The sequence below is a fragment of the Pholcus phalangioides genome, unplaced genomic scaffold (genome assembly GCF_987345545.1).
Source record: "Pholcus phalangioides strain wild (caught in Gottingen) unplaced genomic scaffold, Ppha-v1.0 ptg000004l_1, whole genome shotgun sequence".
NCBI classification, from domain to species: domain Eukaryota; kingdom Metazoa; phylum Arthropoda; class Arachnida; order Araneae; family Pholcidae; genus Pholcus; species Pholcus phalangioides.
The window spans coordinates 14301359-14326800 of NW_028301597.1; the positions used below are offsets into that span (position 1 = coordinate 14301359).

At 34.9% G+C, this 25442-nt stretch overlaps 1 protein-coding gene across 2 annotated transcripts in view; it reads right to left on the bottom strand.

Annotated features, from left to right (window-relative positions):
- Positions 1 to 649: 649 nt before the first annotated feature.
- The window catches only part of LOC149086581 (polyadenylate-binding protein 4-like), a 49978-nt gene continuing 25185 nt past the window's right edge, over positions 650 to 25442 (bottom strand). For both annotated transcript variants that reach the window (XM_089230947.1, XM_089230946.1), the window contains exons 3-10: positions 24835 to 24950; positions 24523 to 24679; positions 23258 to 23332; positions 21855 to 22088; positions 21399 to 21605; positions 7862 to 8018; positions 3435 to 3970; positions 650 to 1120 (exon numbers count right to left, since the gene is read on the bottom strand). In XM_089230947.1, coding sequence (XP_089087073.1) covers positions 1043 to 1120; positions 3435 to 3970; positions 7862 to 8018; positions 21399 to 21605; positions 21855 to 22088; positions 23258 to 23332; positions 24523 to 24679; positions 24835 to 24950 — 1560 coding nt within the window. In that variant the 3' untranslated portion in view covers positions 650 to 1042. The remainder of the gene's footprint in view (positions 1121 to 3434; positions 3971 to 7861; positions 8019 to 21398; positions 21606 to 21854; positions 22089 to 23257; positions 23333 to 24522; positions 24680 to 24834; positions 24951 to 25442) is intronic.

Here is a 25442-nt window from a genome sequence, read left to right on the forward strand (position 1 = left end):
CTAATATCAACACATAGAGCACTTTACACCCCCCCCCCCTTTCACAACCCCAACTGCATAGCATACATAGTGTAAAAGATATGTTCAGTTTTTAATCTCCACAATTGGATAAAGAGAAAATTTAAACAAGTTATCTTGGACTTTGATCAGTATTTGTAGTTTTCTTAGTGATTTAGGAAACTTGTCTTTCAATTTTGGGTCGTGATTGGAACGAATCTCATTTCAGCTGATGGTTTTAAAACAAATTATATTTGTCGACCAAGGTATTACCGTATGTAAAACAACTTCACTTCACAAAGTGAAAAAATATGCCTAGATTTTTCAATTCTCTTCACAGGAATAGCAAAAATCCAAACTTCTTTTATATATAGTTTAGCACCTCTGGTTTTTTTTCCAACAAGCTTTAATTTAGTTTCAGATGATTATCAGTTATCATTTCAGATCAGATGTAAACTAAAGAAAAAAGTACACAAAATGACATGAAAAACAAAAATTTCAAAACAATATTCCACAGGTTATTAAATATATAACACGACAAAATACAAATTATCTTATATAAGTACCAACATCTAGTGCACAAAAGTTTTATAATGTTACACAGGATTATAATAGTTTGTTCAATATTCATTAAAAATCAGGAAAAAAGAGATAGAGAAAGAACACTTTATTCAGCAAAAGAAAAAAAGTACACAAACCAAATTAGACGAAACCAGATGGCAGAGAAAATACTCCCTGAAAATCACAGTTCGGATATACATATATAACATTGAATACGCATTTGTTGCAATAACATTGAGTACATATTTATATATTCTTTATATAATGCAACTTAAACTTTTTTCTTTTTACTCTTTTTTTTCATATTTCAATTTTTATCAAAATGTTTCACGTGGGTGGTTTTTCCAGTTTAGAAAAAAATTTCACGCTTAGCACGTTATAAATTATACTAACGAAAAAAAAATTAAGTGCAAGTTTCCATGTAATACAATTATATATAAACCAGCAGAATAATAAAATGAAAGATAAAAAAAAAGGAAAGAAATTATTCTTTCTTCACTGAGCCAACAGTGATGGTTTCCTTGGCATGGTGAGCTTGAAGCACGGCAACAGCTTCTTCAACCTAAATGTAACGACAAGAAAAATTATTTACTTCAGTGACATTTGTTTGAAAAATGTTGAAAAGTTCTATATTCACTCAAAAATAAATCAACTCTGAATTTTGGTCATGCATGTGATTATAATCAGGGTATGCCAATTTAAAATCACAAAATTTGAATTTCATTTTTCCTTCATTCAACTTTAGTGATATTGAAATAAAGGTAACCTTGTACGATATGCATGTTATTGAAATGCTGTAATAAATGCTTTTAATTAATTAAAAGAAATCCGATATAGACTTGGGCCTAATCCTTAGATACAATGCAAAAATATAGCTTTTCTAGATTTTGTGCATGGGAAGAAAAATATAGGGAGCTAAACTTGATACAATTGTACTAAATATTTACAATGCATCACAATGGAGCACTAGGGTTCCCCGTTAAAAAAAAAAAAACCAAAAAAAAAAAAATAGTTTTTGTATAAAGCCTTGAATTCTATGCCCTAATTGTAGATTTAAAATAATAATAGATGTATTAATATAAATACTGTTGGACTTTAAATTTTAATACGAAAAATGTGAAGTCTAAAGTTTGCTTGTTTCTTTTACCAAAATTCATTAAATTCTTGAAAGAATACAAAAACTGAATAAAAAAATGCGTAAATTATTAAGCAACAACATGCAAGTCAGTAACACAAACTGCGTAAGAAACAATCTTGCCACAATGGAGTATGTTCGAAATATATGCAGAACTACAATATAAGTGATACAGTACGAGTTACTACAAGAGATTTACTTTAAGGGGGAAGAGCCCTCTTATGAATATAAGAACTTTAAAAAAAAGAAGTTAATTCGGGCTCAGGAACCTTCCATGTTACATAAACAGATTTTTGGTGTTCTTATTTCTTGCTTGTAGTTTGTTTCTTATTGTTTGTTGGTTTATTCATTAGTGTAGAATTAAACTTGAAATTACGTTAAAAAATATGCATTCTTAATGAGTAACAAGATTTTTAAATGAATAAGCAGTCAATTAAAAAATAAAAAAGATTTTTCCATATATCTGGATTATAATGATATATACTATGCACATAAAAAAATGGAGCCCCTTCCTCCTAAGACTATTAATATAATTTTTCTGTCTGAAAACACCTGTTTCTGGAGATAATCATAAGTCAGTCAGAACTTAACTTTTTCTATGCCCCTTAGGGTTTCTACAGTTTGCAGGACTCCCACTCAAAAAATTATAAAAAGCAGGCCTAAACAGTAGAAAAGGAACTCCCATTCCCAGACAACAATCATAGCATGATAAAAAGAAATCCCTAATTTTTTTTTTTTAATTCACTCTCTTACACCCCCCCCCCCCCTATTGCATTGCAGTATCCTATAAGACTGACTCAAGCCAAAGCAAAATGACTTGGTTACAAAAAAAATTTTTTGGCCAAAACAGCGCACTAGCAACCACACAATTCTTTTGTCTCTACTCACAATCCACAAAACATAATGTTTAGCACTGTTCTGCGACGACTGGTTATGTTCTGCCATAAAAACTGCCCATACATGTAAGTGTTTTTTGCACTTTATCTTTAATTTCTTCCAAATTGTTCTGCAGTAGTGCTAATTGTTCTGCGACATACGTCACAGATTTTGGCACATTCTGCTTTGGGGCTCGCAACATGTATTACTCTTTTTTGGAGTCTTCAAAAAGCATAGTCTATCAATTCTCTTCCACAATGTACAGCGAATTATGAAGGCATGCAAGTTTTTTTTAAGAAAAATGCTCTTTCGAGACCACGCCCAAAAGCACAGTGCAAAAGTGTAAACTACAAGGCCCAATGCAAATAAGTCAAGGCATTGTCCATCCTTATTTTTTCAAAGGGATTTATTTACATTTTACTGTTCAATGCCAGTGAAATCCTTTTTTAACAAATGAAGGACTTTCATTTCCAGCTCTTTGCTGAGCATTGTGAATATTGATAAATTGAAATTGTAAATATTTATTTATTTATATCCACAAAAGGCTGGTTGCACTTACATTGTGGAGAAGAAAAAAGGACATGATAAAAATCACAAGAAAAAGACCAAATAATGGCACACTGTACATACTGTGCATTAAATTAAAATAGATATATGATTAAGAAACTCTAAATTAGCGACAACGCAAATTTTTTGGAATTTTATCATTTTATTTTAGCCAAAATTTCAGCCCTGTGGATGTCTCTTAATGACAGGTTCCACTCTACTAAAAAATTTCTATAATGCTTGGACAGTCAAATCGGTTACCAATTTATTGTTCTTGTCCGCTCCCTCTTCTACCCAGTTCCAGTGAATACACACTTACCTTAGATTTCAGCGATTCGTTGTGTTCTAACATATGCAGTAACTCTGAATTGTCTATCTCCAACAGCATGCCAGTGATCTTTCCAGCTAAGTCAGGGTACCAATGATGGATGATGGGAAACAATCGTTCTCCAAGCATTTGTTTTTGTTCTTGTGCAGAAGCATCGGCAAGCATAGAAGCAGTCAAAGGCTCCTGACCCTGGATATGAACAGCTTGTTGGGCCACAGCCTGCTGCACTGTTGCCTGTTGGACAGTCACAGTCTGTGGCGGATTGCGCATGTTTGCGTTGAACTTGAAAGTTGCGGGACGTGCCTGCGCAACATTACCAGCAGGCATTCCAGATGGACGTATGGCAGTTGGCACTGTGGCACTCACTCGTGCACCTGCAGATGCAGCAACAGAAGGCTGCTGCTGCTGTCCAGTTATGGGACGAGCATTCATGGGAGCACCACGCATTCCTGCATTCTGAGCAGCTGCTACTGGAGGTCTTGCAGGTCCTGCGCGTCCAAATGGAGTTGATTGCATTGCTTGATAAACTGGAAGTAAAACATTTTAGAATGAGAAATGAAAGGCAATGATGCACATGTTATTGACCAAGATTAGATCATAAATGATAAATTTAAACATGGTTCATACCAGGGTTGGTAGGTTTTTAACACATGGCAGCTTTTGACTTTAATCCGTGGTTTAAACTGTCATGTCAAAAACCCTCCATCAAAAACTGTCAAAAACCTCAAATATTGCTTTTCAATATAAAAATTCCCATTGGAAATACACACATTAATTGCATGTAATGTTTAAAGTGACTACGTTATACAAAGAATAAATATTTAATATGATTGTAAAATAATTTTGTACTCTATTGAATTATTGTCCACAAAATATACATGGGGGGTTTTTTCCTATAAAATATACAATTTGAATAAACCATATCATAAACACTTAAGGGAAAACTAAGGAATGATTTGACATTCTATGATTCAAGACGATTCTTGACCTTCCAAATTTCTTCAACTGCTTATATACGTGTGCATTAATATAAACCATCTGCTGTACTCTTTTTACAACAGATAAGTGTTAAAAAAAATGTTTATTACATCATATATGTAATGGTGATTTCTGTTAAATTATCTAGATAACCACTGATACTTAAAACAATACTCTTATTGTGCATAACATTGAAATATATCTAGAAACCAAAATAATAAATTGTAGGACTAAAATGTCATTTAATTTGGCAATGCTAGCTTAGCTTGTATATGATGCTTAAGGAACTCTTGTAATTTATCCTTAATTAAACTTAGTTATTCTTACTTTTGCATTATGATATGGTATATTTACTAGCATTTATAATGTAATGGTTTTCCAATTGAAGCTGTATTTACACGTGCAAAACAAATGCTTTCGGTATAGAGTCCTGTCAGCTCTGCTTTGGTTGAAAATACACTTTAAAACTCTGAATTTATACACTGAGCTAAGAAATTTTTAGGGGAAAATGAGTTTAATTAGTGCGTTAACAGGTGCTGAGTGAGATTTTTTACATGGAATAAAATTTTGAGCGCATCAGAAAATTTAAAATAGGTATTTTTCCTCAGTAATTATAATTCTGAATATAAAACCCTTTAATCTACATAAAAGTAAGTGTTTTGTTTATTTAACATATCTATCAGGTTAACAATAACTATTTGACATCATTGACATAAGTTTTTGACAGTTTTAATACCAAGTTAGTTTCTGGAATAAAAGACCTAACCCTGATGCCCTATCATACATATTTTGAATAAACAGCTCTATTCCGCTTAGCAAATTGAACACAAGATAAGCTTAGATAAATGAACCACAAAACTATATTTTATATTTTCTAGACCTTTTTTTGAAAAATTCAATTGCAAATTATAATTAATATTTTGTTTTAATTATTGTAATAAATCAACGTTTAAAAATAAAACATTGTAATATACAAAAAAGTAAGTATTTCATCATGTTATATACCTATTGTGTTCAAAACATTATCAAAAAGCATTCATTTAGGTTTTTGGCGGTTTTCAACAGTTTTTGACTATTTAAACTAGTTTTTGATGCTTGTCATGTCAAACTGGTTTTTGACGTCAAAACCCCAACCCTGGTTTATACATAAAAATGGAGTATTTAATGAACAATTAGATTCAACAAACAATGCATTGAATTAAACTTCATTTGTAATTGTTTTGACTATATATTCAATGATAAATAGAAATTGCAAATTAATATTTTTTCAGCAACAAAAAATTTTCTCCCTTATCAAGATTATGTCTTTCACACTAGAAAGACAGGAATTTCAAACTACCAAGAACAGAACATGAGAAAAAATTTATGATTGAAATGGGGGGGGGGGGGGAGAGAGAGAGAAATCAGCATAAATTATATTTGTTTACCAAACTTCTTAAAACACTACCGATTCAATCTTTCACCGATTTGTGGAATAAACCTTTATTCATGTACCAACATTTTTTGGGATTTTGGACTAAAGGGCTTGTTACGATAGACTAATACTGTGTTTTTTGTTAAAAAAGGTGGTTTGACAATTTCTGCAAAATTACACTTGTAATTCATGGTTTCATTTTCACTTGGTAGCCCAGTAGATGAGATTCTTTAAATCTGAAAATTTAAAATGAGATTGCATGCGCAGAATGAAAAACCACATTTATCCGCCAAATCTTAAGCAATGTAAAATACATTAAAAAAAAAAAGATTTTCAGTGCCAATCGCATCTTGGCCTGAATGAATTCATTTTGTCGAAAACATTGACACTTGTTAGTGAAGAGCTATGTTATCTCTGCTTACTAACTGTAGAATTATCTTTTTGCTCAGTTGAAAGCATGATATGCTATAAAATAATGGCTCCCCACATCATCCAGCATGGTACCTAGGCTGGGAACATTGGTTCACCACCCAGAACCTTTACAGTGAATTCATAGCGAGTGTGGAGAAACAAAAAATGATAATCATTTCAGGCTTCCGACCATGGGTAAAATCGTGAAAAAGATTCTTTTCGTCACGCAACATTTTAACAGCAAATGCAATGTAGTAAAAGTGCAAAGTTCCACACAAACACTAAATGAATTGAATATTGTACTGTGATGAGCATCTTCAAAAGTGTACCTCTCAATGCTACAAAATGGACCCTGGAGAAAAGCAAATACCATGATACAACATGTGTTTCTGCACATGTCGATATTAATGTTTGCTTACGAACACTATTCAGTATGTTTTGCAATCATTAAATATCTACAGCAGTCAAAATAACTGCTATCATCGTGTCCTAAGTAGAATTTCAAAATGCCAAAATAAGAACTTAATTTATTACGTTTGTTAAATTCTGTATGTTAAATTCTCATTGTTAAAGGGTTTCTTTGCAAGCTTTCTGTACCAGTAGACAATAGAAGAAAAAGAACCTTGTTATAAGCTGGTAAAATTAACATTTTTTTTATAGTATTAATTATTTGATTCACAGGAATACCAGTAAATGATGGGGGGGGGGGGGGGCACCACACTTTTTTTGAGAGGGACCCATTTTCACTCAAAAAGGGCCAATTTTACCAATAACCTGGGTTCCGGGACCTAAGTAAATTAGAGTACAGCAACATCTCTGCTTCACAACTGAATGTTAGAGCATGTCATTCCTGTGTGCACTCCTAACTGCAAACATTTTCTGCCTTTACAAAGTCTTGAATTAAGTTCTGAATTTTCTGCTGTTGTACGATAGACATAAAGGGAGCCTTCATACATGTTTTTTATTCAAGAGTCTTCTATCTTCTACATTAGAACTAAAAGTGGCAGATGCTACTGATTACTGCAACCTTTTCTCATAAGTGTCTAGTGTATGAACCTTTAATTCATTGTAATTGTAAATAGTAATAACAGCTATAATGGGCAAAAACCAAGATGATTACCAAACTGCCTGACAACAGTTGTTGCTGCATTGGATGAAAATCCCAATACTTTATCATAATCTTCATGAAACAACTAATGACAATGTCCCAAAGCAGAATATGCTGAACATTCAGTGCTACTGGAAAACAATCTAAGAATTTGTGGAAAAATATAGCACGCACTATGGGAATTTTTACTACAGAAAATTCTCAGTCGGCAGAGGATTCATTGCAGAACAAGGCAAAATATTCTGCTTTAGAGTGACAGTGATAAAAATAGATACAAATAAATAATTTTTTACAAGCCAAATCCAATCCATTTGTATCCAGCAATGGAATAATCTGGTGAAGGGGAAAAAATGCAAGAGGAATGAATTCTGTAGGTTTCTGACTGGACCACCAACTTCTATTATTAAACTGGGATTTCACTGCATTTATATTTATGTAATCAATATATTCTTTGTAAAAACTTAATTTCCAAGTAAAAAAACCCAATAAAATGACAAATAGTATTACCTGGGTTAGATTGTGCAGGTCTTATAGGAGGCTGGCCCCACCTTGGTGTTGTTGGTCGCAGCTGAGGAATCTGAGGTGGGAAATAACCCCTCTGAGTTTGAGGCAATGTGGGAACAAAATAGCCTGGATTAGGGGCATTGAACATTTGGCCGAGGTGCTGAAGAGAAAAAAAAAATTAATATGCTTTGAAAGCCAGATGAATAAAGATAGTGATATCCAATTCATTTAGACAAAAAAATATATATATATTATTTTACACACAATTAAAAGAAACACCACACGTAGCTAAATTAGATCATTCAATTAATCCTGCATAAAAAAATACACGACTTTTAAAGCAAAAACAGATGCTATAATACAACATTCTCACACACCATATTTTTTTTATACCACTATCTTTACAAATTCGACTCACACACCAAAATATGATGGCAAAATTATTGCTTGCATGGGTAAAGGCAACAGTTTTATTTGTACGTGGGGTAGGCGAATTTTTGCCATAGGTGGTAAAAATCACCCTGGCAAAAATAGGTCTGCCAAATGCAGTGCTCCCATTCAAAAAATTAAGAAAACTTAAGGGAAAAAGGTATCCTCTTTAAACATAATCACAGCATAATAAAATATCCCTAAAATTTTTTTTCCCTATAGCACCAGAGATGACATTGCCGTGCTAGCGCATCAACGGCAAATACCTGGAATTTCAGAAAAGGACGAATAAAAATTTAGTTCTCGCATCTTCCACGATGTGTTCTTTCTCAGTTCCAAGAAGAAAACAAATCCACCAACTTTTTTTCCTTCTTTTCACAGTCCATCCTGATCGCGCGACCTTGAGAAAGTGGCGACCTACTTTACATACTGTACTGCAGTGATATACATGCTGGTTGTTGAAGATATTTAGTTACTTCCCTTAATGAGGAGCCGTGTACAGAATTTTCAAATTTCAGAGTTTCTATTCTCCTGCGGATTTTCTCCCCTCCCAGTTACATACCAGAAATTACGGTATTTTGACGAAATTATGTACTATCTGCTGGCATTCAAAGACAGCATCTATACGCCGTAAATTTGTGTCTTGTTCCTACAAGATTATGAATGCACATTTTTTTAAAAATCTCAAAGGATTTGCAACGCCTGTTCAATGTGTAAAACATTTTCCAAGATCGTTCAAAGAGAAAAAAAAAAAAAATCAATAAGCACTCTTCCTTGAATATCCACAGTTTTGTCATCTAGCTGCTAAGTAGTAGTCACAGTATCCAGGGTTCATACAAAATTTTTAAAATGAAAAGCAAGGAATTTTTAAGGAGTCATGGGGGCCACACCCCCCAAAAATATTGCACCACTAGACTAAAACCAAAGAAGCCTGCATGTGGATTGATTTTCATTTAAATGCCTTTTTCATTTCTATTTCAAGATTTCAACTTTGAGAATTAAAAGTATGATGGGTAGGAACTTCAGCTGCTGAAAAGGGAAAGATGTGACATGACTGTATGTGCGAGTAACAAAACAAACGACTGTTTGAGAACACAAATTTGAATAGTAACAGAGCATGATGATCAGGATTAGTAATGAGAAGTGTAATAAGAAAGAAGAGTGAGAGTCTCAATAGTAGTATTATAGTATTAAAATGATTTAAAGAAATCAGATGTGATGCACTGAGTTTGCAATAAATTGTTTTTATCTTTTTATCTTGCTTCAGAAAGATAAAAGATAAGCTACAAAATAACTAACAACTTAATTTTTCTCACATTCAAATCCTTTCATATAATTTTTTTTTTTTTTTAAGTATTTTTAAGAAAACTCATCCAGTTTTTTTTTCTACAAGTCATGACAGCTTCACATGATCTGCATTTGGGAATGAGTCAAATTTTTATAAAAAATTAAATATCAGGGAAAAGTTTATGAACATAGCTATACTGGGAGGGGGGGGGGGGAGGGAGCAAAGCCTTCCTGCACCCTTTTGGTGGCAATATCCTTTTTCTCTTCACATCATCTTGTTTATTTCATCCCACTTCGTCAGTGATATAAAAAGTGGCATGTGAAAAATCACTGGCTTACCGAGGAATTTTACAATCTTAAAGCAACAAAAAACCAATGAGATTCATCAAGCACCCTCTGAGAATGGATCAACTTCCCCCATGAGGGTCCCAGCCTGGAGCCCTGTTGTACCCACACCCCATGAAGACAGCAAAAAAATTGTAATTCATATTCATTTTACCAACGACTAAAACAGGGGTCAGCACGGATCATGGCCTCAAAATTAGTGACCAAAATGTTTGAAAAAGTGACCCAATAGTGACCGAAATGTTTAAAAGTGACCAAATAGTGACCAAAATATTTTTAGAGAGAGAGACCAAATGGACAATGAATTTTTATTACCAAATTGAATGAATTGAAATTGAATTTAGTTTTAACTTTGCATTTCAATAGAACTCATTGAAATTGCTTTTTTTACATAATAACGTGAAATAATTAAATCAAACTCAAACACATTCTGCTAACCAGAAAAGTTTTGAATAACTTATCAAATTTATCAACAACTATGTGTGAGAGAATAACTACATTACATTCTTTCTGAGTAACAGTAGCAATGCCTTCCCCCATGTTGCTTTCCACAACCCATTTTAAAATCAATTTAAGCAGGAAAAACTTCAAAGCGGGAAAATTTTTTCCCTTTCAAAGAAGGGAAAAAAAATGAAATAACACAAAATTTGATGAGAGAATTTGTCCCATCTACATTCCAGTGGATTTTTCATTCATATTATGCTATGAATGACAGTATACAAAATGTACTCAAACGTTTTTTAACTAGTACAAATTTGATTTACATACCTAGGTTTGTATAATATGTTCCAACAAATTTTAAGAAATTTACTTAATGATTAAAAACCATAAAATTAAATTTTTAACATTTTAAATTATTAAATTAAAAAATTACTTAAATTATTAAATTGAATAAAATATTTAAATTATTAAATTGAATAAAATATTTAAATTATTAAATTGAATAAAATATTTAAATTAAATTGAATAAAATATTTAAATTATTAAATTGAATAAAGTATTCAAATTATTAAATTAACTAAATTATTTTAATTATTATATGTTGAGGGAGGGGCAATCCACCCTCCCCCCAGCGTCAATGGCAGAGCCTACTGATGTATACATAGAAGCAACATAAGATCTTCGGGTCCCCCCCCCCCCTGAAAGGGGGAGGTTCAGGGCATCTGCGGCAAAACCAATATTTATTGATACGTCAAAGATATATATGATGTATATCAATTGTCATCGTGCCACACCCCTAAGACCTTAAAGTATCTCCACCTATGGCTGGACTGAGAAAAGTGGGCGAGTACTATTTTACAGGCGGGGCACCAAAATAATACTGTCCTTGGGTGAGGGAGAAAATAAACCAGTTTTGAAATTGTTTGCTTTTCGAGAGAAAAATTTGTAAAAATATATATTTTCCCTTTTTTTACACACAACATACACCCCTGCAAAAAAAAAACACATTTACTCCTTTACCTTCCCTAAACACAGGGGTGGGAAGTGACAAAGTCCATTTCGGAGCAGCTTTGAAGCAGCAAAATTCAGGATTCGGAGCAGCAAATTCAGGATTTGGAACAGCAAAATATAGGATTTGGATCAGTTTTGGAGCAGCAAAATATAGGATTTGGAGCAGATATTTATTGGAGCAGGGAAATTAACAAGAATATTTTCGTTAACCCTCATCCCTTTTCAAAATAAAACTGCACTGTCTTTTGTTATCAAAAATCTTTTCATCAGCTTGTTTTTTGTTTTTGGTGTTTCAGGCTTTTGACACCTTGTTTGAAAGAGAGGCTGTCATAAAATTTTTCACACCAGTTTATTTAAGATGATTTTTGCTTACTGAGGGCACTATTTGCTGTCTTGAACAGCAGCACTTCAAATGAGCAAAAAATTTTCTATAAGTTTTTTATACTCGGAAAGAAATTGTTGCAAAATGGGGGAGAATTTCGGAAGAATCAACACGACGTTTGGCGATTAAGTACGCATTATTTGGCGAGATTAGCGATCTGACACTCGTTATTCGGCAAAGTTTCTAAATTAACATTCGTAATTCGGCGAAAACACACTTTTTACTTCCGGAATGGAAATTTTTTTCACGAAACATCTGGATTTGACGCAATGACGATCGACTACAGTAATTTCTGCTGCTTCCAGTGGCGACTTTTTTTAAACGGCAACTGACTCGCATTTGCACTTTAAAGCTGAAAGACCATTGCAAACTATCTTCAGTTGCACAATCGGGGTTTCACGATGGAAAGGCCGACAGTTTAAATAAGGCGTACAGTGGAATATATATATAAAACACGCTCTTAGAAAGAATCGTTTCACGGTAAGCAGGAGCAAAAAATTTTTGGCGTCCTTTAAGAAATTCTGGACATACGAAGCAAAATTAGCTATTTGGCGCAGAAAAATACGGAAACACTATTGGAGCAGGATGGCGCAAGATGTTAATTTTGGCGTAGTGTTCCTACCCCTGGAAACAGTATAATTTTGGCCTCCCCCCGTAATGTTTAACAGAAAAAGAGACTCAGCGGCATTCCCCGGTAAATTTCCCCATGAACCTTGTAAGCACCAACGTGGCGACTTTTTTTCGCGCCAAGGAATCGCCGTTTTGCGGTAGTCAATTCAAGATGGCTGACAAAGGGCACATAAAAAATTACAAAAAAATATATAATTTATAATATGAATTAACCTAATATGCGGCAATATGCGAAAATCGATAGAAATATATCGGGAAATACAGAAAATTAGGATGAAATGAACAGAAAAATCGAATCAACAACATAAGGGGTTTATAAATGTGGTTGATACAGAGTTTATGGATGCTGCTGTCAGGGCTACCTATTTTAGCGCGAAAACAAGTCGCCACGTTAGCGCTGACTCCTCCCGTAACTTTCAACGAACAAAAATAGTGAATTCGTCCCCATCCGGGACACCCGATTTACCATGGCCGTAATACAATTGTTTTTTCTGGAGGGGAAACGTAATTTTACTGCCCCTTGAATGTGAAATTCGATAATTTTGCAAAGGAATTTTTATTGCCTTTTCTTAAATATACCATTCCATCAAAAACGCCGTCCAAGGCATTGCCCCCCCCCCCCCGCTTTTGGATCTGATCACGGTATGTAGCAATCCGGGTCGCAAGTACGAAAATTTACTATCGCTCGGGGCCGGTATCCACTCTTTTTAACAGAAAATGAGTAAACTCGCCACCTTTCCTCGTTCAACACCCGTGGAACCAGACCCCCGCCCTTTCCTATTGCGGTCATAACAGACTCGAGACAAACGCTTTAATAACTTCCGAGGTCTAAAAATAAGATTTTTTTACACATCAAGAATGGCGCGCAAGATGTCGATATTTCTTTGGGGGGGGGGGGGGCAGAGAGTACCGACTGAGCTGAAGAAAAACAATGATCAGAAGTTCATTTTGAACTCTTTTTCCATAAAAGTAACAAAAAACAAGATCATTTTCGTTCATCAAAAATACGGCCGGCAATCAAAAGAGAGAAACAAATCGAATCCCGACATTCAGTCTATATATCCGTGCTCCCGTGAGGGTACGCCGCCGCCGATTTGCATACAGCGTCGGAACAACCGGTTCCCGCACGTGCATGGAGAGAAAAAAAAGGAAAACAATCCAACAATATTAAGTCAACAATCAGTATCGTGAAGATGCTCTAAATTAAGTTACGGCCCGGGCATAAAAAAAATTAATATTAGGCCCTTAAATTAGGAAAAAAATTTGAAGTAGGGGCCAAAGGCGCGCTCGGTGTGCCCATCGTTAAATCCGCCTTCAGTTACGGCTCGCATGCACGTTAACTGAGTTTTTATCAGCCTGATGACAAATTTTCATCTGATTTGAAAACCCTTGTGTTAAACTAAATGTTGAATTGCAGGATTCTGTGATCTTTTCATAAATAGTTCTCCTTTCAATCAAATTTGGGGGTACGGTTTCGTGCTGAGATTTAAATCCGGTTAGAAAAATAGTACGAATTTTATTTGTCGATAGATCGCGATTTTCAATCGGATGATTTTTTTTTTATTGTAAGTAAATTCAAAATACATGCGAGCTTCTTTAACCTTGGCCAGCTACAAGAGTATTCTCCAAAGCGTATTAATAATACGCTTAATACGTATTAATAATACGCGTCTTTAATACGCGCTTTGGTATTCTCCCGCTGCGCTTAAGTTAGTTTCTGCACGGGCCAGGGGCGTCGGAAATGTTTCGAACCTGTGGGTGCTCGTCTTGAGCTTTATATTGGAAATTACGATTTGTCAATCAATTCTGGGGGTGCTCAGACCCGAGCCACAAATTACCGTGGGTGCTCGAGCACCCACAGCACCCCCGGCTCCGACGCCACTGGCTATCTAATCGTCATTTCAAATAACATTTAAAAAAATTAACAAAAGTAACGATAGAACAAACAACAAATGTAACTTGCTCGATGCTCAGAGAAAGGAATTTGGCCCTTAGGACTAAAACTTTTCAAAACAAATAAAATAAAGGACCAATTTTAAAATAAGATGAAAATGAAAGAACAAGTGAGCACGTGGGGAAATAAGAAAGAATGGTAGTATGGGGGGGGAAAAAATTCTTTGTTGTAAGTACGCCTTTTATGCTAGTTTTTTTTCCGACTGGCTTATCCATGAAATGACGATTCTTTAACCAAGGAGCTTACTTTTTCCAAGCGCCTTGAAATCAAGTTATGCTGACGTCACACGGTATGCTCCCGGGAAGATAAGATGCCTTCGATCGTAGTTCAATGAAGGGAGGGAGAAAATTAGCGATATTGAACAGGTAAAGTTCCTCCTTGAAGAAAAGAAAAACACTGACAGCAGAAAAGCGCGCGAGACCGAGGTTTTTTTTGCTAAAAAAGTGGAAAATGTGACCTGGGCCTGAAAATAAGTAATAAAAGTGACCAGTTTCTAAAAAAGTGACTTTTAGTGAAAAAAGTGACCCGTGCCGAGCCCTGCTAAAATCCAATGCCCCCCCCCCCCCAACCAAGGAGCGGGAAGCCAATACGCAGATTTTTTTTTTTTATGGGCCCGATACATGGATTTAATGGATTTATAGAAAACTTTTACTGCTAAAGCTACAAAAACAAAGATTCATCCAGGGTCCCCGAAATCAAACCTGTCAACCTCCCCATCAGGGATCCCGACCTGGAGCCATATCAACTTCCCCTGTGAGGGTCTCGAAAATTTTTCAGTTGTATTAAATTTCACAACAAATAAATTCCAGGACCACCTCACTGGATTTATATCAGGCTTCCGTTGTTGCAAATTTTACTATGTTATAAAAAAAACAAAATACAGATTCATCTATTCCCTCCCCAGAAATGGCGGATATTTTTAACAACACTCCCACACACACACACACACAACCAGACCTGCCAACCTCTGGAGGAAAAAAAATCCTACTCTATTCATAAAAAGCGTAATACGGCCCGTTTTCAAATTTATGGAAAGAGGTGGGTTGGGAGGGACCCCACACTAAAAATTGATTAGGAAGTCATAAAACTACAATTAGAAAAAGTAATTGCTGCATGAGAAAAGAGGGAGGGGTATGTTTTAATTTAAAAAAAGAGAAGTTTTGTTCTACCGTAATGTTTTATCTAAAATGAAATACGATTTCACTATTAGATGGATGGTAAACGGTTGAAAATCAACTGATACTCACAACACAAAATTAAACATTCTAGTCATGTCATGTGAATGATCAATATTAATAGAACTATATCAAGAGCAATATTTTTTGTCGAAAATTTCCAAAAATCCAAAGTAATCCAAAAAGTAATTTTGTAAATTTCAGACATGAAAATTTAACATGTGGATTAAAAAAAAAAATTCTCTATAATTCATGAAAGCATAGAGTTAGGAAGACATGCAAATTTCGGAACAATATTGATCCATCAAACGGATGCTAAAGGATTGAGGTGTCACTAGACATTGTTTCACTGCATAACCCACACCAGTAAATAAAACTCCCAACGGTGTTCAACTTTTTCTCACCGCTGGGTGTGGGGGGAATTTTCGGCTACGTGGAGTGATGTTGTTCAACGGACCACCGCAGACAGGTTTGCAGCATATGGAAAAAACATCAATAATAGCAATTCTGTAAAAAAGTCATTTTTAAAAGCAAAAGCGTATAATCGTATTCATTTGCTAAAAATCACACTAAATACGACAAAATCGTAACGGTTGGCAGATATGCACAACCAGTGGATGTTCCAATCCCACCCCCTGCTTTTACATTTCCCATTACAAAAAAAAAGGGGTTCTCTTTCCTCCCTCTTTATATTCAGGGGAAGCTTCCTCTTATTTTTCTAGACCAGCGGTTCCCAATCGGGGGTACGCGAAAAGAAAATGGTAATGGCGACCATTCATCTAAAAAAAAAAAAACAACAAAATAATTAAAAACATTAAAAAGAACTTTTAAAAGAAGGTAGAGGTTTTTACTAATATTGTCAGTTGTAATATATATATATATTGACCTTTTCCCTATCAATAAAATCTTCTATAACAGAGGGGTTGCATCTGCTGGAAAGAGTTTGGCCTACCCTCCTCTAGCCCGCGCCCAACCTATGATCAGGATTCATGAACTCCTTCCTCTCGGCTCACTTTTCTTCAGCGTTTTAGCTTTGATTGTTGACGCATGCTGGACATAAAAACAGCAAATTAATGTGTGTTGTGTTTAACTTTTGTTGTGGGCGTGTGTATTGAGGCATGTGAGTGTTATTCCCACAATTTTCTACGTCAACTTGTCTACCAAGCACCTACTACTCACGTGATTTGCGCTATGGATCAGTAGCTAAAAACTAGATCTGTGCAGAAGCACAAAATGAAATTCTGTGCGCCTGTAAACATATTTTGAATCTTCCAAAAGTGATTCTGCCAAAGCTACCGAAACCTCTTACTGCATTATCTATTGTATTGCGAGACGAAAAAAAAAAAAAAAAAAACACTATTGGTGAAAATATGCTGTCAGATGCATGTTTGCAGAGGAAAGTGCTCTTATAATGAGTTTAAATATCTATCAAATAATACACTGTGTCTTGAATACAGGGCATGTCAGACGATGTTGAGAGCACAGTCATAAGCCACATCAAAGGTTGTGAATTTTTTTTTTTTCTATTCAAGTCAACGAACAAGTACCAGCACTGTGCAATATTCTGTGCTACTTGTAATTGCCAAGTACTTGAAAGACTTAGAATTCAAAAAAAATCTTTTCCTTTGTCCCCCATTGAAAGGGTCAAACGACTGTTAAAGACTTTTTTGAAGCACTTAATCATTATTCCCTTGAAAAAAGAATTCAATGGTCAAAATGTACTGGGCTCACTACAGATGGAGGAAGATCCACGGAAGGTTGCTACTCAGGCCATCGTGCACGCATGGCAGAAGTCTCTCCCAAAATGAAATGGACTCAATTCACGGCCCTACATAGAAACCGTTGCCTCAAAATTTGCAAAACGTTCTTGATGAAGTGGTCAAGGTTGTCAACTTTGTCAAGATGAATTCTACCAACTACAGGTCTTTCAAATTGTTGTGTGCCGACATGGACATCCTTCATAACGCTTTGCTTTTTCACACCGAAGTTAGGTGGTTGTCCAAGGGTTAAGTCCTGACGTTGCTGTTCAAACTTCGGCACGAGGTAGCCCTTTTTTCGAAAGTGTTTGAAACACTTTACGATTTCTTGCCACAAGCTCAGTTAAATTTAACAGTCAGTCGCTTGGAAGGATTAAAATCCTCGTTTCAAAAATATTTTTCAGAGCCGGAAATGGGTGATCGGTAGATATCCAGGGGTGCAAGCGCCCCTCATCTATTTCAGAGCAGCAAATTTCATTTTTTGAGCAGAAATTTTAAAAATGGAACAGAAATAAAAATGAACTATATCTGCAATATAAGTAATTTTTCTGTGAAATGCCAGAAGTTTTACCAAAAATGGTTGAAACAAATAATTCTAAATAAATTTCCTTCATAAATTAAAATCCATTTCAATTTTTTCTGAATTATCTTATCTGTCACTACTAAGCATGCATTACTGAAATGACGAATAAAAATTATTAGACAGATATAGATGGCTTTTAGCCATCTTAATATTAGCTAGCTTAAAATTATTAGACTTTTCAAATTAAGCAACATGCATACTAAAAACCTAGGCAGCAAGAATTTCTGCTGCTTCAACACCAAAATATTATTCATCCTGATATAGCAAAAAAGTGTGTGCAGAATATAATAAGAGTTTCCGTGAAAAAAAATTAGCTTCTCACAGAATTTAAAGGAATTATTAAATTTCAAAGCAAAATGCAAGAAACGAGAAAAATATAAATACCATATTTACTTAAATAATTTCTCAACCTAATAACATGTTAATAGATTACTAATCACGAGTCACTTTCAGAAGTTCAGCATCTCAATGACAATTTTTTTTCAAATTTTTCATGCCCTTGAACATAAGATTTTGTATGTCTTATTCCATTAAAGCATTAGATGGAGAAATTTTTCAATGTTCGAACAGACTTTTATTTATTTGTTAACAATGAACTCTTTCACTGATCTTTTTCACTGTCTGCATTACCATGTGCTAAAGATAAAAAAGCCTTCACCAAAACTAGCAAAATTTTGAACTTTGGGATGCTTTCAAGGTTACAAAGTTTGAATATGTCTGCACAATATCTATCTATTCTCTGAACTGATTTCACTTCTTGTAATTCTTTGCATTATAGTGCAAGCCATCCATCACACATAATTAATAGTTCTGTTGGTGCTACAATGTTAAGCAACACCCCAGCAATAAGTGAGGGAGTGCAAAAAACAAGAAAGGGTGCAAACGTTTCATTCTTTCCAACATGTTTTGGAAAGGTAGGACATTAATATAAAAAAGGTATCACACAGAAGTTTGTACTAGGAGCATGCTCATTTTACATAACTCCTTCAAATACAAATACAAATACAAATACAACGCCACAACAGGCAAAATGCCCAACGAGGTGGCTGATAATGTGGTGGCTTTGACTATTGTTAAGAGCATGCCTCTCCCCCACCAATGCAGTGGCGGGCCGTGCGGCCATATTGGGCGGCGCTCTAGGAGGGGTGCCAAATGGAATTGAAAGGGTGAAAAAAGCTTTGTTGACCTAAAAAGAGTCGTCAGTAGCGCCAAAAACAGATTCCACATGGGTAGAAATTTTTTTCCTCGAGCTGCTCCTGTTCACCAAATCCGGATTTTTGCAATGTGAAATTGTCACGATCGGCAACCACCGACGATAACCACACGACCGCATAATGGCTAGATGACAAAACTATGAATATTTTTTTTTTAGCTGGAGTTTTTACAGATCCTATTTTTTCCCAACGATCTCCAAAAAAATTCGGTAATTTAAACGAGTAAACCAATCCCCTTTTCGATGTATGCCGTCTTTAAATGCAGGTTGGCAGCCAAAAGTTTCTCCCTCCGTATCTTTTTCCATGTCACGGAAAGAACGCGTCCTTTGAACGAAATGTTCATGCTTCTTTTTCCTAAATTCCGGATATTTGACGCACTACAGTGCATTAGCGGTACCTCCGCGAACCACAAACAAGAATTGACGCAAATGCGCAGGGATTTGGTGCCTTGGCGCACCATGTAGCAAGAGAACCGTTTCGGCTGTTTGGCGCAACCAGTGAGAAGGGTATGTATACCAAAAACCGGAAGCAAAGAGAAGCGCGAGCTTGGATACCTGGCACTGATACTCTTGCACACCTGGATATCGAATCCTTTCGAAGAAGAGTATTTTGACCCGGCTTCATTGTCAATTTCAGAAAAGGGAAAATTGCTAGAGCTCACATCAGATACCACTTTGAAGATTCTCTTCAATAGTGGAATGATGAACCTAGTCAGTTTTCGGGCTCGTCGCCGTGACGAATATACAGTGAACTTTCTAGAAAAGCCATGTTTTTGTTGCCGGTCGCGAGCATGGAGCTTGTTGAACGGGTGTTCTCTTCGTATACTTATGTAAAAAATATAGAAGCAAATTGAACGCAGCACCAGATTTGAGTTTGTATTTTTACTCTTTTAAGCATAATTTTTCAAAACTTTTTGATTCAATACAGTCCCAAACATCGTATTAATTTCTTTCACAACTTTGTGTTAATTGGTTTGCTTACTTGAAAAATAAAAAAGCTAAGTAATGAAAAAATAGACCATTTAATTTAATCCAACATGTACCTTTTTAGAAGTTTCTCGAAAACTGTAATGGGCGAAACAGATTGGAATGGGGGGGGGGTCTGGAGGATTCAGGGTTGGGGGTACGTGGAAAGGAACCGAGCCAGCTGGGGGTACGTGGACTGAAAAAGTTTGGGAACCACTGTTCTAGACAATGCTATTCATCACCATAGGGAATGCCTATTCTAAGATCATCATCATCCCTTCAGAGAAAAAAATAAGGACTTTTCAGGAGTGGCTGCAAAAAGTAAGGAGTTATAAGGGCCCTTCCAGAGTTACGACTTTTGTAAGGATGTACAAACCCTGGTATCTCATTGCAAAAATCACTGGTGTGTAAGCAGAATCGGCTTTTGGAGGTGCAGAAGGATTTCTTCTACAGAAATTGTGGGGCACTAACGCTCAAAAAGGATTTTAAATTACCATAGTATAGAGAGACTGCATTTTCTCCATTATTCTAATTTTCTACAAAAATATTTTTAATTTTCTTGGGGTGGGGGCTCGGGCCTATGTATAAATCCAAAAATTTATACATAGGGTCCCCCCCCCTTAGAAAACAATCATAGCATAACATTAAAAAAATCCCTAAAAAATCTTTTTTTTTTTAATAATTCAAAAATAGTTTATTTTTCACATTTTTGTTGCCATCAGAGGGTTTTGTAAAACTTCCTTAAAAAGGAATTTCCCACTATTCCTCCATGTATGATGTCATTTCAAAAGGGAGAAAAAACAGAAGCAAAAGACTTTTTACCCCTACAAGAAATTCCTTAGAGATTATTTAAAAAGAATCCCCGCTATTGAAAACAAAGTAGGGAATTTTTAGGAACAATTAGGGATTTTTGTGATTTTCGTAAAAATTTGGGAGGACGAGAGATGAAGCTACAATTCTGAAGACTCCAGGAGACTTGGCAGCTATGGAAACAGCCAGAAGGATTTCTAGGGGGACCTTAATGAAAAGTAATGACTTTCTAAGGGGCCATTCAAGTATTACGTAAGCAGATTTTCAGCCATTTTTTACCCCCCCCCCCTCAGCAACTTAGAATACTTCATATCTTCAAAACCGGGTGGTTGATGATGTGAGCAACCTTCACCCCCCCCCTTGTCAGCAAATCCGAAACCCCCCCCCCCGCCTCGATGCTGACGTAATACTTTAATCGCCCCTAAGGAGTTTTTAATTAGTTTTTAATTAGCACGAACTCTATAAATTAGAATTTTTACTTTATTAAACAAACTAATCAGGAATAATAAGATCAGTCATAAAATTAGAAATTAAAAATAACTTTTGTCCAAACATACCTGCATGCGCATTCCTGCCATACGCTGCATATATTGAGAAGCAAGATGAGCTTTACGATCTTCCTTACGTTGAGCAAGTGCAACGTATAATGGCTTAGATACCACAATACGACCATTCATTTCTGTTACCGCCTTAGTTGCTTCCTCTGGTGCACTGAAGCAGACAAATCCAAATCCTTTAGACCGACTATTGGTATCAGTCATGACCTATGAAAAAATATCCATTGTTTTAATGATTATTATTGTCAATCATATTCAACGCCTTATAATGCAGTGTGAATGTCAATTTTTTTTTTTCTGAATTGATAAAGTATAAAAACAACACGTGAAAGGAAAAAGTTCTGAAATTTATACTTAGAACAATAATATATCTGAATGAAAGATGCATTGAATTCCAGTTTGATCGGAACAAGCAGCAAAAATAATAAATGTAAAGAAAGGTTCAATTTTCCTTACTTTAGCACTGGTAATTGTGCCAAATGTAGAGAATTCTCTCCTCAACCTCTCATCATCTATGGCATCATCCAAGTTTTTGACATATAAATTAATTCCCTGATAGCGGTTCATGCGTTCAACCTTTTGTACTTCAAAGTGACGTTTAAGCTCTGCCAACCTTTCAGATTTTTTCTGTGCTCGTCCCACATAGAGCTCCTTACCATTGATATCTTTACCATGCATTTCTTCAACAGCCTAAATGATAAAAAATACAAAATATTAAAAAAGTAACTTAGAGTAGTCATTTGCGAACCACTGGGGGGGGGGGGGGGGGTCATAACGTCACACTAAATGATAAATAAATCAAGCTTCATTTTCTGTTGTTCCTTTTAGAGAATCTCTATAAAGATCACTAAGTCAATATAAAGATACTAGTGATCTAGAGAGAGCAAGTCTTTATAGATCACTAAGTCTCGATTTTTTTTTTGATCAAGTGGAATCGTAACTAAGCACTCAATTTTGTCTTATATTTGTCCAACTCTTTATAGGAAGATAAATTAACATTAAATTTATCTTCCAAAGTGAAAATATTTTTTTCTGTCCACTGTTACCATTTGAACTAGCAGTGCAAATTATAAATCAAGAAACTATCCACACTTAGATAAGACAACCATAATCATTTTTATGGGCAGTGCATTATATAGTAGTATTATTAGTTTTCTTATGATATATGCTTTTATATTGGGTTGCTGTTTTTTGATTGTACAGTCCAATCCCTTTATGAATTTCAAGAGACCACAGAAATCACTTTGTTATAATGAAATTTCGATACAAAGAGAATTCTGTTTTTGCATTGGTCCTACTTAAACTTATCTGGGGGATTTGAAAAGTGTTTGTTAAAATGTGATTTTTTTTCTGCTATAACGTTATTTGTTAAAACTGGGTTAGACTGCATTTGACATCCATTATTCTTTATGGGAATTTTTTTTTTTTTTTTTTTTTTTTGCCACCTTGCTGGGTAATTTGCCTATTGCTGCCTTTATATTTGTATATCTCACAACAGAATAACAAGCCAGAATTATGTACTTCAACAAAATAATTTGTCAACTTTCCATCACTGTCTTGGAAGAAACTCAATTCAGAGTAAATGAAAGGTTTCAGTAGAATTACTATTACCCTGGTGGTGACCTATCGGTTAAAAATTCTTCGAAATATGGACTGGGTCGCCATTTCAGTTAGTAGAATTACGAGCATCAGCCAGAACTCATCAATAATTGATGTTATAGTGAAAGTCATTATAACAAAGTTTGACTTTATATAAAAATGAAAGTTTCATAAATTACCAAGCCACACATTTAGTAATTATTTTTATTCAAGAAAGAAAATTAACAATCAAGTACTTGAAGAGTCAGTATATTTCTTACCTTTGCAGCATCTTCTGGATCTTCAAAACTAACAAATCCAAAGCCTTTTGATTTACCAATCTCATCAGTCATGACCTTTAAACAGAAAATCAGAATGGTAACAGATAGAATGACCAAACCTGAACTATTTCTGTTCCTTATTCTCAACCCAAGATCTCATTTCACTGTTTTATTTTTTAATAGCCAATTTATTAACTGATAGGCACAACATGCAAATCAATGTGTTTTTCAGTGTTTTAGTAGCTAAGAGTTTTCACTGCTATCTATATATGTTTTACAGCACAAAGGCCCTTCTATTAACCTACAGTCCAACTTCATTTTCATCCATAATCAAAAATTTTTTTTTAATAGATGGATGGCACAAATATTGTCATCTGGCTATTACGTTTTAATTATTTAAACAGGCACAAAGTTTTTGCTCATTTTTCTTTTAAAGATTTTTTCCCCATTAAAAAACAGAGAAAAGAACTTTGAGAGCAGATGCTGCGCAATGGATATCTCTCTGCACACTGTGACATGGCTGCCAACCTTGAAGAATGAGAACAAAAAAATTTTCCCAAACTCCATACAAAAAAAATCTACCCAGACAAATATAAAAATCCTAATAAACAAAGAGGATTTTTAAAAAATGAAAAGAAACTTAAGATTTTTTTTTTCTTTCCTTATAATTTTGTACACATAAAAATGCTACCATCACTTAAAATAAAACTGGTTCAGAACCAATAATCAGTTTTGTTGGATTTTTATGAAGGTTTTCAACTACATGGGTGTAGCATTTTGATCGTGAAGAAGAAAGTTCTAGTCTTCAGCACTAGTCTATTACTTTACCATACATGCTTTTCCTACACATTTCTCTGCAGAATTTCTATGGAATTGGTACATGTCGGAATGTGTGTGTTCTGAATTTATGAGTGGCCATTAACATATGTTACTGAGTAGTGCTCGTTTCGTGTTCTTGCTGGTGCTGCTATATCTAAAATCCAAGTCTTGTATTTTTAAATAAAAGATGGTAAATGCTTGAATTTTCATGTTATGTAAGTGTGCACATATGGCTGACAAACTGATATTAGTAAGATTATAGGAGTGATGCCAAATTAATTATACTACAAAAGTTTTATAAAAGTTTTTATAAAACTTGAGAAATTCAACCAATAGGCTTGTTGGTTGTTTTAAGTTTTGTAAAAGATCTTTTATCAAACTTTGTAGTGTATTCCTGGCCTAAAACATTAAAAAATCCCAATAAGCATTTTTTTCTTCTTTTATACCTTTGAACTAGTGATCTTCCCATATTTTTCAAACATCTCCTTGAGCTTCTCGTCATCTAAATCATCAAAGTTCTTCACAAACACATTGGTAAACAAGCGAGCTTTCTCACCAAGCAGTTTTTCTCGCTCCTTCCGAGGAACAAACTTGCCCACAAACCTACAATAAATTCAATATGAATATACTATAAGAATGACTCATCTAAGAAACAAGGTTTTTTTTTTTTAAATTTTATCATGACACGTTTCTTAACGAAGTAAAGTATTACAATAATTTTTATAACACGCTCCTGAAGAAAGTGGAAAACTTCTTACACTTTACGTCCATTCAGTAACATGCCATTGACTTTCTGAATGGCACTGTTTGCAGCTTCCTCAGTTTCAAAATGGACAAACCCATAGCCTTTGGATCCAGTATCATCATTGGCAACCTTGAAAGCAAATTAGAATGAGAATCATGGGTATACTTGAAAATATTAACATGAATGCATACAACTGATCAGCTAATTAAACTTTCATGATGTTACAATCTTTTTCCATACATTTCGAAATAGGCTATATATTTTCATTAACATGAAATAAATTCCATGAAAAACAAAACCTAAGATGAAATAAACTTCAACATCTATGCAAATTTCATTCTTTCAAAGATACCCGACAATTTTCCCACAATGTCCAGAATTAAACAAGCCTAACCAAAAACCTCTGAACACTGACTATCAAATTTAGTATGAGAATTTACACAGCCTGAGTAGAGAGCTATAAATCATTCAGAAATCATTTGCACGCTTGCATCAGATGCAGGTCGTACAAGGACTACCAGAACAGCAAATGTGGAAAATGAGATTTTGGAGATGGTGGCAGATCAGCTCTCTACAAGTACACAAGCTGTGGGCCAAAGCCTTGGTGAGCCACAATCCCAG